Source organism: Vipera berus, assembly GCF_964194415.1.
Source record: "Vipera berus genome assembly, chromosome: 3".
Lineage (NCBI taxonomy): Eukaryota > Metazoa > Chordata > Lepidosauria > Squamata > Viperidae > Vipera > Vipera berus.
The window spans coordinates 174,358,982-174,375,324 of record NC_138204.1 but is presented as its reverse complement, the minus strand read 5'-3'; the positions used below and the strand labels follow the sequence as shown (position 1 = coordinate 174,375,324).

The 16,343-nt window shown below is 37.0% G+C and overlaps 1 protein-coding gene across 1 annotated transcript in view; it reads right to left on the bottom strand.

Annotated features, from left to right (window-relative positions):
* The window catches only part of SPIDR (scaffold protein involved in DNA repair), a gene marked incomplete at its 5' end in the record, with an annotated part of 204,368 nt that overhangs the window by 109,754 nt on the left and 78,271 nt on the right, over nt 1–16,343 (bottom strand). The window contains one exon of the mRNA XM_081325597.1: nt 5,380–5,599. Within this exon, the coding sequence (XP_081181723.1) occupies nt 5,380–5,599 (220 nt within the window). The remainder of the gene's footprint in view (nt 1–5,379; nt 5,600–16,343) is intronic.

Sequence of the window (16,343 nt, the reverse complement as noted above, 5' to 3'; positions counted from 1 at the left end):
TAAGACTAGAGTATAATAGAATTCTGATGTTAAATTTGTTGCTGTAATTTATTGCATTTTCATACAAATTGCAAGCCTTTTTATTATTATTATATGTTCAACTACTAATATTCCTTGCCGACTCAAAAGTTAAAGACAGAAATTGTTAGAATCAGTTTAACAAAATCTGCTACCTTCAATGTTTATTTTGTTTCAAAACAAAATAAATTGGTTTTATTTTTAGGCCTATAGAGAACGCTTTTATCCAGATATTATAGGTTTTATACATTCTTCAGATAATTCTTTATTCCTATGAACATGCAATTGTTTTGCATGCTTGTAGGAATAATTGTTTTTTTATTACTTTACAAAGGTGACAAGTAAAATAAATATAGTGATCAATTGGGACAGTGTTTTTGTATTTGTGCACAAGCATTTCCACTGACTCTTAATGGAGATTGACTGACCTAGTGATTCTATCATATCATCCTACTTGCATAACTTAGCTACTAAAAAGGTTAGAATTATTCCAATAACTTCATGCAAATATTTTATTATAGACACACACTGGGACAGTAAACTGATTAAAGATCAACTTCATTAAAGTGGTGTATAAACTGTATTTTATTGAGGTTTTAGTTAATAAACTTTGGATTTCCTATGGGTATATATTATCCCAAATACAGAAGGCCAAATGCAAGTCAAATTCCACTGTGATCTTTTCTGTGTCTTACATGAGATGTATAAAAGTCAGGCCTCATAAGCCAGGGGTCCCCAACCTATGGGCCGTGACCCGGGACTGGGCTGCAGGCTCTTTGCCAGCGGCCCACGGAAATGGTTGGCCATTGCATGCTCGCGAGGATGCGCATTCCCACTTGCGCTAGCGCCCACAGCCCTGTTTGCGCATGTGCATGGGCGCAAATGGGGCTGCTAGCACTGGGTGAGTGTGTGTGGCCTGTTCGTGCATGCGTGAACAGGGCTGCTAGCTGCCACGGGGTGTGTGCGGCCATTTGCACATGCTCACAGCGCCAGCACATGCCACATGCACAAACGGGGCTGCTAGTACCATGCCAGTGTGTATGGCCCCGTTTACGTCTGTGCACCAATTTGGAAGCTGCTTTCCTTTCCTCCGGGCCATGAGCCCGGAAAGGTTGGAGACCTCTGCCATAAGCCAACCGTAATTTATTTTATCAATTATTTTCTTCAACAGAAAATGTTACAGTACTTAAAAATGTCCAAAGGTCTTGTGTCAAATGGGTAAGGAGTATTTGAAGATAGTCCCTGGTCATTTGACAACTGTTCATAGTTACAATGAACTATGCTTTATGGCCTGCAAAACATTTTCAGCCTTCCTAAAATGTCACACCACTCCTCATGTAGTCAAATGACTGCATTTTGGGTGCTTGGCAACCTCTTTGCATTTATAACTGGTTGCCAAGCACCCCACAATTATGTAATTCTTAAAAAGGAACCTCCTTAAGGATCACAAGAAGAGTACCCATTTGCAGAATGGCAGAAGGCAGTCTTGATCTCACTTTGCCTGGGTGCATCTGTCAGAAATGGCAGAAAAACAGAAAGGTAAGTTATGGTCTGCTGGGTCCTGGAGCTGGCCAAGTGCTCCCACAATATAGCTGGGTGGAGAGCAGGCTAGGGCCATGGAAGGTTCAGGTGTGCACTGGTACACCCTGGAGTTAGTTGAGGGCACCCGGACGTAGCTAGGTGGGAAGCAGGCCAAAGTCATCCAGGGCAGTAGCAGCCTTGTGCATGCCAGAAGACTTTGGAGCCTGCTAATGCCTCCTAGCCTGAACCATATTTCAGTATGCTGGTGTGCCCTGGACTTCCCTGGACCTCCCACAACTGGAAGCATCTCCACACTCTGCTTAATGATCTATGCAATTGTTTAACAACCACAATTAGGTGAGCAGGGTTTATGATCATTAAGCAAGGCAGTCACATGACATCTCACTTAATGACCAATATGCTCAACAACTGAGATTCTGGGCTGTGGAATCACAGACAGAATGGGAGATGGGAGTCAAGAGGAGCACCAGTATGGAATAGCTCTGGAGAAGGAAGCATCATAGACCAGACTAGAAAACCTGATATGTTGGTTCCCAAAGAAATGGAGACAGTCTTGGGAGATTCTTGTAATATAGTTGATCAGAGATAAAGTAACTGTTTTGGCCTATTCACAACTTCTGACCTAATCCAAGAATCTTAAATCTGTTTTATTTATTAAAATTTACATAGTCATCCAACCTATATCAAGCTTGGGGCAGCTCCCAAACAGCAATTAGCTCCCAATTAACTTCATATTTATAGGTCACAAATATATGACATATTGTATACTGTATACAATTTCATTAATATCTGCTATTTCAATTTAAGAGAACATTACATTTAACATAGATTTAAGCTGAATTAAAACACACTAGCATGCTATTAGTAGCAAATGTAATCAGCTAATTCCTTTTTCCTCCCCAAATTTAATGATAATTTAAAACAAATGCCCCAAACTAGTCTCTGAGGGATTCTTCTAGTTTGTTCCAAATGTTATTGCCTTTAATAAAAATGTCATGTTATTTTCCCTGAAGTTAGCATCTATCTAAAACCATTTGTCTCTAATACTGCTTTCATTTCATTATTGTTACATTAATTATGAACAGGAAACTTGACTTTTATTTCAGGTATAAGGTAATTTATTCATAGCTGTGGAAAATTAAAAGCCAATAATTATTTACCCTTGTTCAAATTATTTCAAAGTGTTTATTATTTTATATATTAATAGGGCTAGATCAGGGGTGTCTTCTCAGGAAATGTATCAAAAAACAACTCCTACTCACCAAGTGCACCATTACCATTAACAACCCAACTTCCCACAAGAAAAGGTGTGTAAGAACATTATTCATACAAGTACAAATGCATAGCAGCAATCCAGAAAAGAAGAAACAGACACATCTTCCAATGAAATGGACATGGATGCAACTTTATGAAAAAGGGCCTGGCCATTCAACCATTACAGTACAACCAACACAAGCTATGAAAAAGATAACAGAATCATACCTCAAAACCATATCAGAAACAACCAAGAGACTATTATAACACAGAAAATCACTGTAGCACAGAACCAACTAAAGTCTTTCAAAACGTCTTAAGCAAACCAAAAAACCTGGTAGCTCAAAAAAGAAAAAACAGGAGTCATCTAAAACATACAGTGTAAAAACGAACAATTACTATGTAGAATAGACAGACAGAAGACTAGCAGAGCACATCCATGAACATTAGCTAGCAATCACAAGACATGATGAAAACTCCTTATTCTCATAGATAGACCCAACACAGTTTCAACTTGGAAACTGTGAGCATCCTAGATCAAGCTAAATCCCAAAATGCTAGTAATTCCTGGAGGCTTGGCATTTAGACTAATCAGCCATCATCAGACATGCAGAGAAAAATCACATATATACACCACTGATGATATTACTTAGTTTGGTTAATGAAAAGTCTGCAAGAAAGCAACCAAATTCAGAGACCATCAAGGATCCCCCATTTCAATCCTGAGCTACAAATATTCTCCTTTATTGCTTCATACGTACACCCTTCAAAAGAGACAAAAGAACACCATGAGCAGGACAAGCTATTTGCACAGGGTGCAAAATCCCACCTTTACTAGCACCTACTCAGGTAATGAAATGTTTGTAACTAAGCTCAGAGAGTACCTAGGACTCCACAGTTCAAACCTGAGCTACAAATATTCTTTCTATTGCAGGCATGTCAAACTTGCGACATCACGTGATGTCGCGTGATGTATCGTGACTTTTTCCCCATTGCCAGGAATGGGGTGGGCGCGGTTTCAGTATGATGCATCTGGCCCATGGGCCAGCAGTTTAACATGCCTGTTCTATTGGGACCATTTTATTTCTATCTATATCAGAACTATAGCTTTCTGTAACAAGAAGTAGAAGTAGTAGAAGTAGATGTAGGAGGATGAGGAAAGTTGAAAGATGCTATAGCACCATGGACATTTGAATCCATATTGAAAGGGGTGTGAAGCACAAACCATATACTATACATAAAGGTTAACCAAGTCACATGAACATTTAAACCAATATTATTGTTAAAAGGTAAAAAGAAAGTTAGGAATTGGCTTTGTTTCTGAGTAGCATCCATACAAAAAAATTCTAAATCCCCAAATTTCTACAGATTTGATTGTCAAGCATGTACTACAATAAATATGAAAGAATTTGATAAAAGGCTAATTTGTTAATTGCTCCCAATTCAAGTAGATGAAAAGCAACTGCTTTAAAATAAGACTTTTGGATGTAAAATCCTATTTTGAATGATGACATTAGGCAGAAGCTAAGCAAGCTGTTCCATTTTCCCCCCATATAAAATAGTTCATTATCTCCAGTTCTTTGAAAAGGTAAATCATCTACAGATTGTCCAATAATATCTGTTTTCCAGCAGTGCTTCTGCTGGAACTGACTTTGAATTTTGTTAAATTTTATTGTAGGGTGGTTCAGTGTCTTTCCCTTATCAGAACTTTTTACTTTTTCTGTTTCTACAAAATCTTCAAAGCAGGAATGTAAAAAGGACTTACTTTCTTTTTGATGGTGGGGATTTGGATGTTTATTTTTTATCCATACTGTCTGCTTAAATATCTATAACTTTTCAAAATGCAAAGATGATATCAAAGGGCTCTATAAAAACAATGGTAACAGAATCTCCCCCCCCCTTTTATTGGGGAAAACAAAGTACTGTTCATCTCATGCCAGAGTGAAATGAGATGAAGAATAAATGTCTTTAGCATATAGCATTAATCCTGCATGATTATCACCACAACACTACAATAGTGAAGCTATTTTCCTGCTAGAATCTCTTTAAATTATGTTTTCTCAAATGCAAATTAAATATGTTAATGTTTGAATCATTACTGTATCTTAGCATTTAGCAAAATGCAGGAACATAAGAAATAGACCACCAAGATAACTACATTATTACTGGAATAAAGAAAAATAAAATCTAAGTTAAATTTGGGTCTACTCTAAAAGAGAGCTACTGGCTACTCTGCTAAAGGAGCACTTAGACATTTTTATTTTATATCCTCTATCTATCTATCTATCTATCTATCTATCTATCTATCTATCTATCTATCTATCTATCTACAATAACTCAACATGGCGAACATATCCAACACAAATTCCTCCTACACCTATTTTCCTCACAACAACCACCCTGTGAGTGACTGGCCCAAGGTCACCCAGCTGGTTTTCATGACCAAGATGGACCTTGAACTCCCAATCTCCTGCTTTCTAGTCTGGTGCCTTAACCACTAAACCAAATTGACTATGGGATGATTGGTTGAGGGTATGACTGGTTGAGAATGTTTTACATACTTACCAAGGAGGATGAATATATATGACATCCTGTGGTATTGCCTTCAAATGAGCTGTTGTTTCTTTTGCAAAAAGAACTTTAAGTCTTGGCTGAATTTCAACAATTTCTTTTATGATAGAGCCATCAGTACAAATTTGTCCCAGTTGATGACAGATAGCTATGCAAAGAGTGCATTCTTCATGCATTTCTAAGATCTTCACAATTAATACACCAGGTTTGCCAGCTAAAAGCAATAAAATACAACAAAAAATTTATGAAAACACATGAAAAGAATTTTTTCTAAAACTTCTTATAGCTACAAATAAGAAATCAGAAAAGAGCTTGTATGGACTTTTTTAACTGCACAGGTCTTCAATGAAACTGAAATTTATATCTGTTATAGAACAGTTTATGCTTATGTATGTTTTAATAAAACATTAAATAATATGTCATAAGAAAATGGAATTATATTTAAGACAATGCTATCCAAACGTTTCCAATTATTTGGCTTGTTACAAACTGGCATGAAAAACATGTCCTAGAGACTCTCATAGGCTAGTAGTTTTTGCAGTTATGAGGCAATTTCCTGTATTTCTATCAAAACAACACTTCTCAAAAGACTGAGTAAATTGGCAGGCCTCATAATCTCACTTATGAAAAAAGTTAGCATCTAAGAACTTAAGTTATCCTTAGTTATCTTAGTAGAAAGAACATTTTCTAATAAAATACTGCATAAATCTTGCAATAAAATCCCAAAGCAAGGAAAATCTGCCACTACAATTTTATCCATCGTGTATATCTCATGAACTATTGAAGAATGACAGCAAAATCATTTTTAACAATATAAACGCCAACTTTAGTGAATTGCTTGATCATATGAAGAACAGACTATAGCTTCTGTGGACAGCAAAATTTATGTGCTTGCTTTTATTTAAAAGCTATATCCCGTTATTCCCCTCCCCTTCCCTCTTTACGTTAGATTGTATTTTAACATTTGCGTATGAAACATAATGAAGATATTTATTTTAAAAAGCTGTACAGCAAAGAAAAAACAAAACACACATCTGACACTTTGAAATATTAAAGCATCAGGAAAGATCATCTGTGATGTTTGAATATGGTGTACCCAGGATTTCTAAGTAACTGGAAAGTACAGCCAAGAAGGGGCTTAAAGCACATCAAAGAAAGCCTGTTCCTTGAAACTGCAGCTGCCCTATCAGTTAGGTTCTACATGGAACTCAAAAGGCACAGTTCTTCACTGGAAGGCAATTCTTTTCAAATCCTTGCCTAGAAAAAAAAGTTACATGTCAAATGCAGAGGGAGAAGTTTGTTGTAAAAGCTAGAAATATATCACTACAGAATAGAAGAAAGTTCTATCTAAACCTTAAAAATCCACCTAATGTTACTCATTTCTAATCTGATTGTTGTATCTTACTTGTATTGCAAAAAATTCTAAGTGATCAGAGCAACTTTTCTGCTAAAAGCTCACCAGGCATAATGTGTTTGAAGCCAAGCCTGACATACTGGTAGTAGAAGAGATCAAAACAGAAACAGCAATTCCTGCCTTTCCTGAATTGCTTTTCTTTTGTAAGTCTTATTCCTTCCGGATGTATATAGACAAAGTCAATCTGCACTCATCTATATAGTTCATTGAACATCTCTCTCTCTCTCTCTCTCTCTCTCTCTCTCTCACACACACACACACACACACACACAACCACCACCACCACTCTACCACACCACACCACCTCTCTACGTTAGAAATGAGGAAACTGAGAACATTTATGTCACCTTTGAGCTCTTGGATGAAAAGCAAGGCATAAATGAAATACATACTGTATGTATATAAATCTTTATTTTCATTACTGATTTCATTAGTGGTAGAATTCCAATTAGCTCCACAACTGAGTTCAGTCTAAACAGAACAACAGAGTTAGAAGGGATCTTGGAGGTCTTCTAGTCCAACCCCTACTCAGACAGGAAACCCTATACCATTTCAGACAAATAGTTGTCCAATCTCTTTTTACAAACTTCCAGTGATGGAGCATTCACAACTTCTGGAGACAAGTTGTTCCACTGATTAATTATTCTAACTTCAGGAAATTTCTAGGTTGCTTCTCTCCTTCATTAATTTAAAGAAGGTAAGTAAGTGAAGTATTAAGGACCAACTTGAAAAATGAATATAAATATCTGACATACTGCTCATTTCATGGATACATATACCATGTTTCCCCGAAAATAAGACCTGGTCTTATTTTTTATTTTATATTTTTTTTGCCTCCAAAAGAGGCGCCAGGTCTTATTTTCGGGGGTGTCATTTCCACTCACCTCCGGCACTGACAGTCCCACCCAGCCAGCCCATTTCTTCTGTGGCCAAAGGAGCTGCTTTATTCTGCAGCTGAGAATGGAGCTCCAGCCTGGAAACATAGTATGTTTATTTGAGCCCTTAAATTGTTTCTAGCACTAGAGAAAAAACATTTAAAAATATGTCTAAACTTATATTAAAAAGAAATAAGCAAAATATTATGACCAAACAACAGACTTTGTCAGCAAAACGTGTTTGAACTAGGCATAGATATGAAACATGTATTCCAGGCGGAAGTGATTCAAGGAAAAGATAGGGTCATTTGCAGCATCTATGTGGAGATTAACATTCTGGGGCAATTGTTAAGACATCAGACTAGAAACTGGGAGTTCTAGTCTTGAAACCAACTAGTCTGTCTCAGCCCCAGGAAAGAGATAATGGCAAATCCCTTCTAAAAATGCTGCCAAGGAAACTGCAAACATTTATTGTCAAGAGTAAAAAAAAACTGACTTGAAGGCATTTTTTTAAGGGGGTGGGTAGAGAAAGAATGGCTCTGGGGAGATTGGTAAGTTAGCCTACATACTCGGCCTTCCCTTATATATCCCATAAGATTCCTGTTTGGGGTTTCAGTTCAGGCTAATTTCCTGTTTTTGTTTTGAGTTGAAAATAACACTAATTTTGCGGTTTGTACACACTCCGAGAAACAAGAATCTGCAGTCTTTCAAATAACTAGTAAAAGATAAACAGGGTACTTTGCATGACTAGATTTGAAGTAAATTCCTTCCATTTCTAGAATTGTGTCCAATCCAGTCCTCTATCCCTCCTCTGGTGGAATAGAACTGAATGGTACATTTAATTAGTTATGTAAAATAGATTCTACAAAACTGGGAACAAGATTTTTTTAGCATCTAGAAATTCATAAATTAATTATATCTCAAACTTAGTTTTACTGGCAGTTGCAAGTCTAGTTTCTACTTTCTCAGAGACAACTTACATTTAAGGTCAGACCTTGATTGACTTAGAGCAGGGGTCAGCAACCTGAAACAGTGAAAGAGCCACTTGGAACCGGTTCCCTCACAAAAGGGAAAACTGGGAGCCACAAAAAATGTGTGCGTATGCGCGTAGATGCGTGCATGCGCAGAACAGGGTTTGACTGAAGAGTGGAGCCAAGGTGAGATATGCACCTACCCTGCATATTTGAATTGATTGGTTGAACTTTTTAAGTCCCACCTTTTTTTTTGACTGCACATGGCAGAGGACTGGGAGCTGCAGGAGACGGATGAAAGAGCCGCATGCGGCTCCGGAGCCGCGGGTTGCAGACCTGTGACTTAGAGCTTTCAGCAAGTTTGCTTGGGCATGTGTATACATGTATGTGTATGTACATACAAATGCAGATCATTCTAAATTAAAGTCCACTCTCATCAGTTGCATGATTTTGAATATATGTCAGGTTCAGGCTGCATTTAACTATTCTAAAATTCTCTCCTATACAGGTGAAGCCTCATGAGCTGTATGCCATAATCATCACAATTATGACAAATCACGGCTTGAACTATCTTGCTTTGCATGTAATGAGTCTATCTCATATATTAGTTTACCCTTTTAAGTTGCATTACTAAAATAAATGAACTTTTACACGATATTCTAATTTTTCGAGTTTCACCTGTATATATTCCCATTTCCTAGGTCTTACCCTCAAAATCTAGATGATAAGACTGGTGAAAACATTGTACTAAACAGGTAAATGCAGAAAAGGTACAGTCAATAATTCAATTTAGCTATATTTACAATTTATTCATATTATTGGATAGCTGCTTATCTCATGTCAATGACACTTAGCGGCTCATAGCAATTAAAACAACACCTAAGAGACAAATTAATCAGCACAACATCCAACCAGTACTTCACAATCAACACAACAAAGACCCTATATTAGTACTATGGTGCCAGCCATATCAAACAAATAAAAGATTGAAGCAAAGAAACATACACAAAGCTAATTTGCATGTCGCAACTTAAGAAATACTAGCTAAAATTATTATTTCCACTAGCAAAATGGCATGAATCTGACCCATTCAAAATGGTTTGCTGTATTTTATCCTATTTGGCTTAGAAACTTTCATACATATTTCACCAATCTCCTATAATAGGAGAATCCAAAATAGATCTCTTAATTGTGTCTCTTCTCCCTCATTATACTATGTTTACTATTAGTTTTACATCATCCATATGGTGATAGCATTTATTTTTCCTTTCCAATGCAGGAAAGGAAATGCATCTGTCTTTGCTTCTCTGAGGAAGGACATGCTATTGCCAAATAACTGCAACAATAACATTCTGGACTTCTAAATTATAATCTCTGAGAAGCTGACATATGCTCTAATGAGAAATTGTTGTGATATCAAAAGCAGCCAAAAAAGATGGCCAGCTACTGTCATCTTGGTATTTTTTAAAAAAATAATTATGAGCCAAAGCTCTTGCAATCAAAGAACTATGTGCATTCATAACAGAAATGACTGAGAAAGGCAGATGACCCTCCATAATTGGGAACTAGAGAACTTAACTAATAGAGGGTGTTTTATGAGGAACTGCTGCATTTCTAGCAAAAAGTGATATTTATGCTCAAGTACAAGACATTGCTCTATCTATAATAATAAAGTTGGAAGGGACCTTGGAGGTCATCTAGTCCAACCTCCTGCTCAGGAAGGAAACCCTTAACATTTCAGACAAATGGCTGTCCAGTCTCTTAAAAACTTCCAGTGTTGGAGCATTCACAGCCTCTGGAGGCAGGTTGTTCCACTGATTAATTGTTCTGTCAGGAAATTTCTCTCTTTGGTTAGTTTTCATTTGTTGCTTCTTGTCCTGCTTTCAGGTGCTTTGGAGAATAGCTTGATTCCCTTTTCTATGTGGCAGCCCCCGAGATATGAACACTGATATCATGTTACCCCTTGTCCATCTTTTCATTTAACTAGACATACCCAGTTCCAGCAAACCTTTCTTATATGTTTTAGCCTCCAGTCTCCTAATCATCTTTGTTGCTCTTCTCTGTACTCTTTCTAGAGCAGAGGTGTCAAACTGCCGACCCACAGGCCAGATGCGTCATGCAGAAGCCGGCACTGGCAAAACCATCCAACATCACGTGCAACATCACGTGACATCGTGAGTTTGACATGTCTGTTCTAGAGTCTCAACATCTTTTTTACACTGTGGTGACCAAAACTGGATGCAGTATTCCAAGTGTGGCCTTACCAAAGCATTGTAGAGTGGTATTAACACTTCACGTGATCTTGATTCTATGTCTCTGTTAATGCAGCCTAGCACTGTGTTGGCTTTTTTGGCAGCTGCAGGACACTGCTGACTCATATTTAAGTGATTGGCCACTAGGACTCCGAGATCCCTCTCACAGTTTCTACTATTAAGCAAGGTACCAGCTATACTATATCTGTGCATTTGGTTTTTCTTGCATAAATGTAGAGCCTTACTTTTTTCACCACTGAATTTCATTTTGTTAGATAGCGCCCAATGTTCAAATCTGTCAAGATCCTTCTGTATCTTAAGCCTATCTTCTGGAGCATTGGCTATTCTTGCCAGCTTGGTGTCCTCTGCAAATTTGATGAGTTTCCCATCTATCCCCTCATCCAAATCATTGCTGAAGATGTTGAAGAGCACTGGGCCCTTATCTGATGAAAAGAAATGGCTGAATTTTTCTCCTCTCACCTATATGCTATATTTTATGATACATATATTGTTTTGGCCCCATTTGAATAGCTGAGTGCTAGTTCTCTTATACTGCTGAATGAGTAGACCTGGATTCTGATAAATTTTGAGGTGAGAGTCAATGTGAGAGGAGGGAGGGAGGAAGGGAGGAAGGAAGGTTCAACTGATATAAGGTATCAAATATTTATCTGTTCTAGCAACTAAATGTTCTAGAGAGCAACTGAGGATTTTGAACTGCTTACCCTCTAGTTCCTCATGCCATGATTATTCAATCTGATGATCTGAGTGATGACAAATTTTTGGCTACTAATCTTGGCAAGCATTTTAGAGGGCCTGTCTTTCACTCTGAAAATGACATCCAGAGCCCATTTTGGGTTCAGAGTGGATCATTATACAGTTGCAAGAAAAAGTATGTGAACCCTTTGGGATTACGTGGAGTTTTGCATGAATTGGCCATAAAATGTAAGCCGCCCTGAGTCTTCGGAGAAGGGCGGGATATAAATGTAATAAAAAAAAATGCGCTCTAAACGTCATGTAAGTCACAACAATAGAAAAACACAGTCTGCTTAAAATAATACTACACAAACATTAGCTGTTGTCATGTTTTAATTGAACATAAGATGGAAACATTCACAGTGCAGGGTGGAAAACGTATGTGAACCTTTGGACTTAATAACTGGTTGACCCTCCTTTGGCAGCAATAACCTCAACCAAACGTTTCCTGTAGTTGCAGATCAGACCTGCACAATGATCTGGAGTAATTTTGGACCACTCCTCTTCCCAAAACTGTTTCAGTGTAGCAATATTCTTGGGATGTCTGATGTGAATCGCTCTCTTAAGGTCATGCCACAGCATTTCAATCGGGTTGAGGTCAGGACTCTGACTGGGCCACTCCAGAAGGCGTATTCTGTTCTGTTGAAGCCATTGTTTTGTTGAATTACTTGTATGCTTTGGGTCATGGTCCTGTTGCATCACCCATCCTCTGCAGAGCTTCAGCTGGCGGACAGATGGTCGTACGTTTTCCTGCAAAATGTCCTGATAAACTCTGGAATTCATTTTCCCATCAATGACAGCAATCCGTCCAGGCCCTGAGGCAGCAAAGCAGCCCCAAACCATGATGCTCCCTCCGCCATGTTTTACAGTGGGGATGAGGTTTTGATATTGGTGTACTGTGCCTTTTTTTCTCCACACATAGTGTTGTGTGTTTTTCCCAAACAACTCAATTTTGGTTTCATCTGTCCACAGTATATTTTGCCAGTAGTGCTGTGGAACATCCAGGTGCTCTTTTGCAAACTTCAAACGAGCTGCAATATTTTTTTTGGACAGCAATGGCTTCCTCCGTGGTGTCCTCCCATGTACTCCATTCTTGTTTAATGTTTTCCTTATTGTAGATTTGTCAACAAAAATGTTAGCATGTGCCAGAGATTTCTGTAGGTCTTTAGCTGACACTCTAGGATTCTTCTTTACCTCATTAAGCATTATGCGCTGTGCTTTTGCAGTCATTTTTACAGGACGACCACGCCTAGGGAGAGTAGCAACAGTGCTAAACTTTCTCCATTTGTAGACAGTCTGTCTTACCGTGGACACATGAACATCACGGCTTTTGGAGATACTTTTGTAACCCTTTCCAGCTTCATGCAAGTCAACAATTCTTGATCGTAGGTGTTCTGAGAGCTCTTTTCTGCGAGGCATGGTTCACATCAGACAGTGCTTCTTGAGACCAGTAAACCCAAAACAGGTGTGTGTTTTTAAAGGGCAGGACAGCTGTCAGCAACACATCCAATATCATCATACTTGTTGGAGTCAAGGTTGGCTCACTCCTGGCTCCAATTAGCTCTTGGAGAAGTCATTAGGCTAGGGGTTCACATACTTTTTCCACCCTGCACTGTGAATGTTTCCATCTTATGTTCAATTAAAACATGACAACAGCTAATGTTTGTGTAGTATTATTTTAAGCAAACTGTGTTTTTCTATTGTTGTGACTTACATGACGTTTAGAGCGCATTTTATGGCCAATTCATGCAAAACTCCACGTAATCCCAAAGGGTTCACATACTTTTTCTTGCAACTGTATATCTGTAACATAAACTAGATGAATATGGCTGCTCCTCTTCTGCAAGATGCTCAAACTCTTTGATCTTCAGATGCTCCAAATACAAAAAAGGGAAGCATCAGAATTCATTTCCTCTGAATACTTGATTATTGTGTAAATAACCAGGGTTATCCTACAGATACTATTATGGATGTTCTTTTGGTCAGAATACATAACTGAATTCTCACAAACTGTATTCATATGCAGGTATTTTGGTTTCAACTACAATTCATTTATTCATTCACTTTAAGTTTTTAATAGAGCAAATTATCTAGTAATTATTAAAAAATCCAATCAAAAATATACAATTCGCTTTTAAACAATTGGATGTTGTTCCCCAATATAATAAACGCATAACTTTTGTTTCTCGTGTTACTTAATCTCAGAATCATATCTCTAAAAATGACAGAGTATAAATAACTGCAATGTCACTTATCATTTGAAATAATTTCATTATGATAAATTCTATTATTCAAGCAAAATTGGAATTATAGTGTAACAACTAATTTTATGAAGAGACCTGAAATTCATCAAATGAATTCCAGACAATGCAGTATGAGACAATGAACATGACTTGATGTTTTATTAATTGTGCTGTTGGCTTCTTCAGAGCAGATTTAGATCTTGGCAAAAAATGTCATGCCCTTACATACTGTCCATGTTCAATAGAATGGAAAGCTCACTGCCCAAAATCGATATATAGATATTATTTACTCAAATGCATGATATTTAAGTTTAACATGAAGGTCAGAGCAGTGGCAACTCTGCTTTTTCAGCTTACAGAAGTAAAAGAAACAATAACTAATATGGATAAAATGATGTCTCATAATGCTCCTAGAGAAAAAGGGATAAAAAGAAAATGCAAAATTTATTGTATATTGGCATCTGGAATAGTGCGTACTTTTCTAATGCATAGTAAAAAAAGTTATTAAATAACTGGGGAAAAGCACAGGAATCAAAGTGGGTTGAGGCTCAAAATCCTATGAAAAAAAACACTAGAGAGTTAGAAAATCTAGGTTGGACAAAAAGATTGTTGAAAAGAGACATGACTAAGGTGTAAAGAATCATTTATGACATACAGAAAGTAAAAAAAAGACTTAGACAAAACAAAAGTACTTCTATAGGCAGTGCATAACAAACTTGGAATAACTTGTTTCCACATGGAGCAGTGATACTATTTCCTCTTTCCAAGTAATTTGGAAACATTTAATGACACAGTGAAAAACAAAATGCTGGACTTAGATGGGCCTTGATCTGATCCAGGAGTACTATTCCTAAATTAGGGATTATCCTAGAAAATGGATTACACCTGATTTTGCAAAATATTTAATCTTATTAAGGTTAAACTTGGAAAGCAAAGCAAGATATTTTACTAATTTATAAACTTTAAAGATCAGAATCTGAGCAGTTTACAATATGGTAATAAAACACACCACCATTAAAACATAAAACAACATAATATAAATTTGTTACAAAATAGTAACAAATTCACTTTTGCAACATGGAAGGCAGACAATACAATATAAATATAAGATGGGCAGAAAACTTAAACCTTGTTTCCTCTCACAAGACATTGGCATTGGAGGAATTATTTTTAAATGGCAACACATTTTGGGAGGAAAATACTGGCTCATAATGCAATTATTACTCAGATGAACTATTAAGTAATAATATATTTTATTACCGGTATGTGCCCCATTCAGGGCCAACTCTTAGAACCCCTAGAATTTATCTAGAATTATCTTCCCCAACCTATCCCTTTAGATAGCTTCCAATAGAGGCTATCCCCATAGTAACTGAATCCATGGACTATTATATGCTACTAGTCATCCTCTTCTTCTCTTTCCTTCCACATTTCCCAGCAATATGGACTTTTCAAAGCAGCTGAGACTTCACATAACATATTCAAAATATGAATATTTGAGCCTGATTATTTTTTGCCTTAAATGAAAACTCTGGATGGATGGGTGGACAGATCTATTTGTTTGTATCTTGGTTATTCATAGTATTCTTGGGCATGTTCTCTAAAACTAAAGGTTAAAAGCATCAATATCCTTTCTTCAAAGTCCAAATTTTTCTTCTATACAATATCACAAAGAAAATCAGAGCCTTCACAATTCTGAGTTTTGTACTTATAGAACCTGAATATCTTTTCCAAAATTTTGATTGCTATTCTGCGGCATTTTACCTGACTGTTGGTCACTTTACTGTAGATATTCAATCCTAAAAAGCAGACGGCATCCATCACTTCAATGTCTTTATTGTCATTGTATTTGTTGTTATTAGTTTGGGCTGTTTATATTTAATCTTAATCTTTAAACTCAGCTCCATTTTTTCACTATGCTCTTTGATTTTCATTACTAGAGTTTGCAGATGATTTGCATTTTCAACTATCAGATAGTTTCTTTAGAACACGGAAGATTAGTGATTCTTCTTCCTCAATCTTAAACTACCGAAGATTAGTGATTCTTCTTCCTCAATCTTAAACTATGCTTATCTTCTTCCATTCCAGCCACCCTCAATATAAATCAACATACAGGATAGACAAATAAGTACTGCAGAGCATATACTGTTTGCCTCACTCCTTTGTCAATCTGCATTCAGTCTGTTTTACCTTGTTCTATACAAACTGTGGCAATGTATTTCTGTATAACTGTGTATGGGGATAATGAGATATTCTGGAATTCCCATTTTCTAAAGGCATTATAACTTGAATGACTGACATAACTGACAGTCTTTTTATAGTCAAAGAAATGGATTTTTAAAATTAAAAGATAGGACATTTCCATATCGTTGATAGTGATTCCACTCAAAACCACAATCCATTTCAATGAGGCCTTTGTATAAACTTTATCTAGTGGTTTTGTTTTTCTC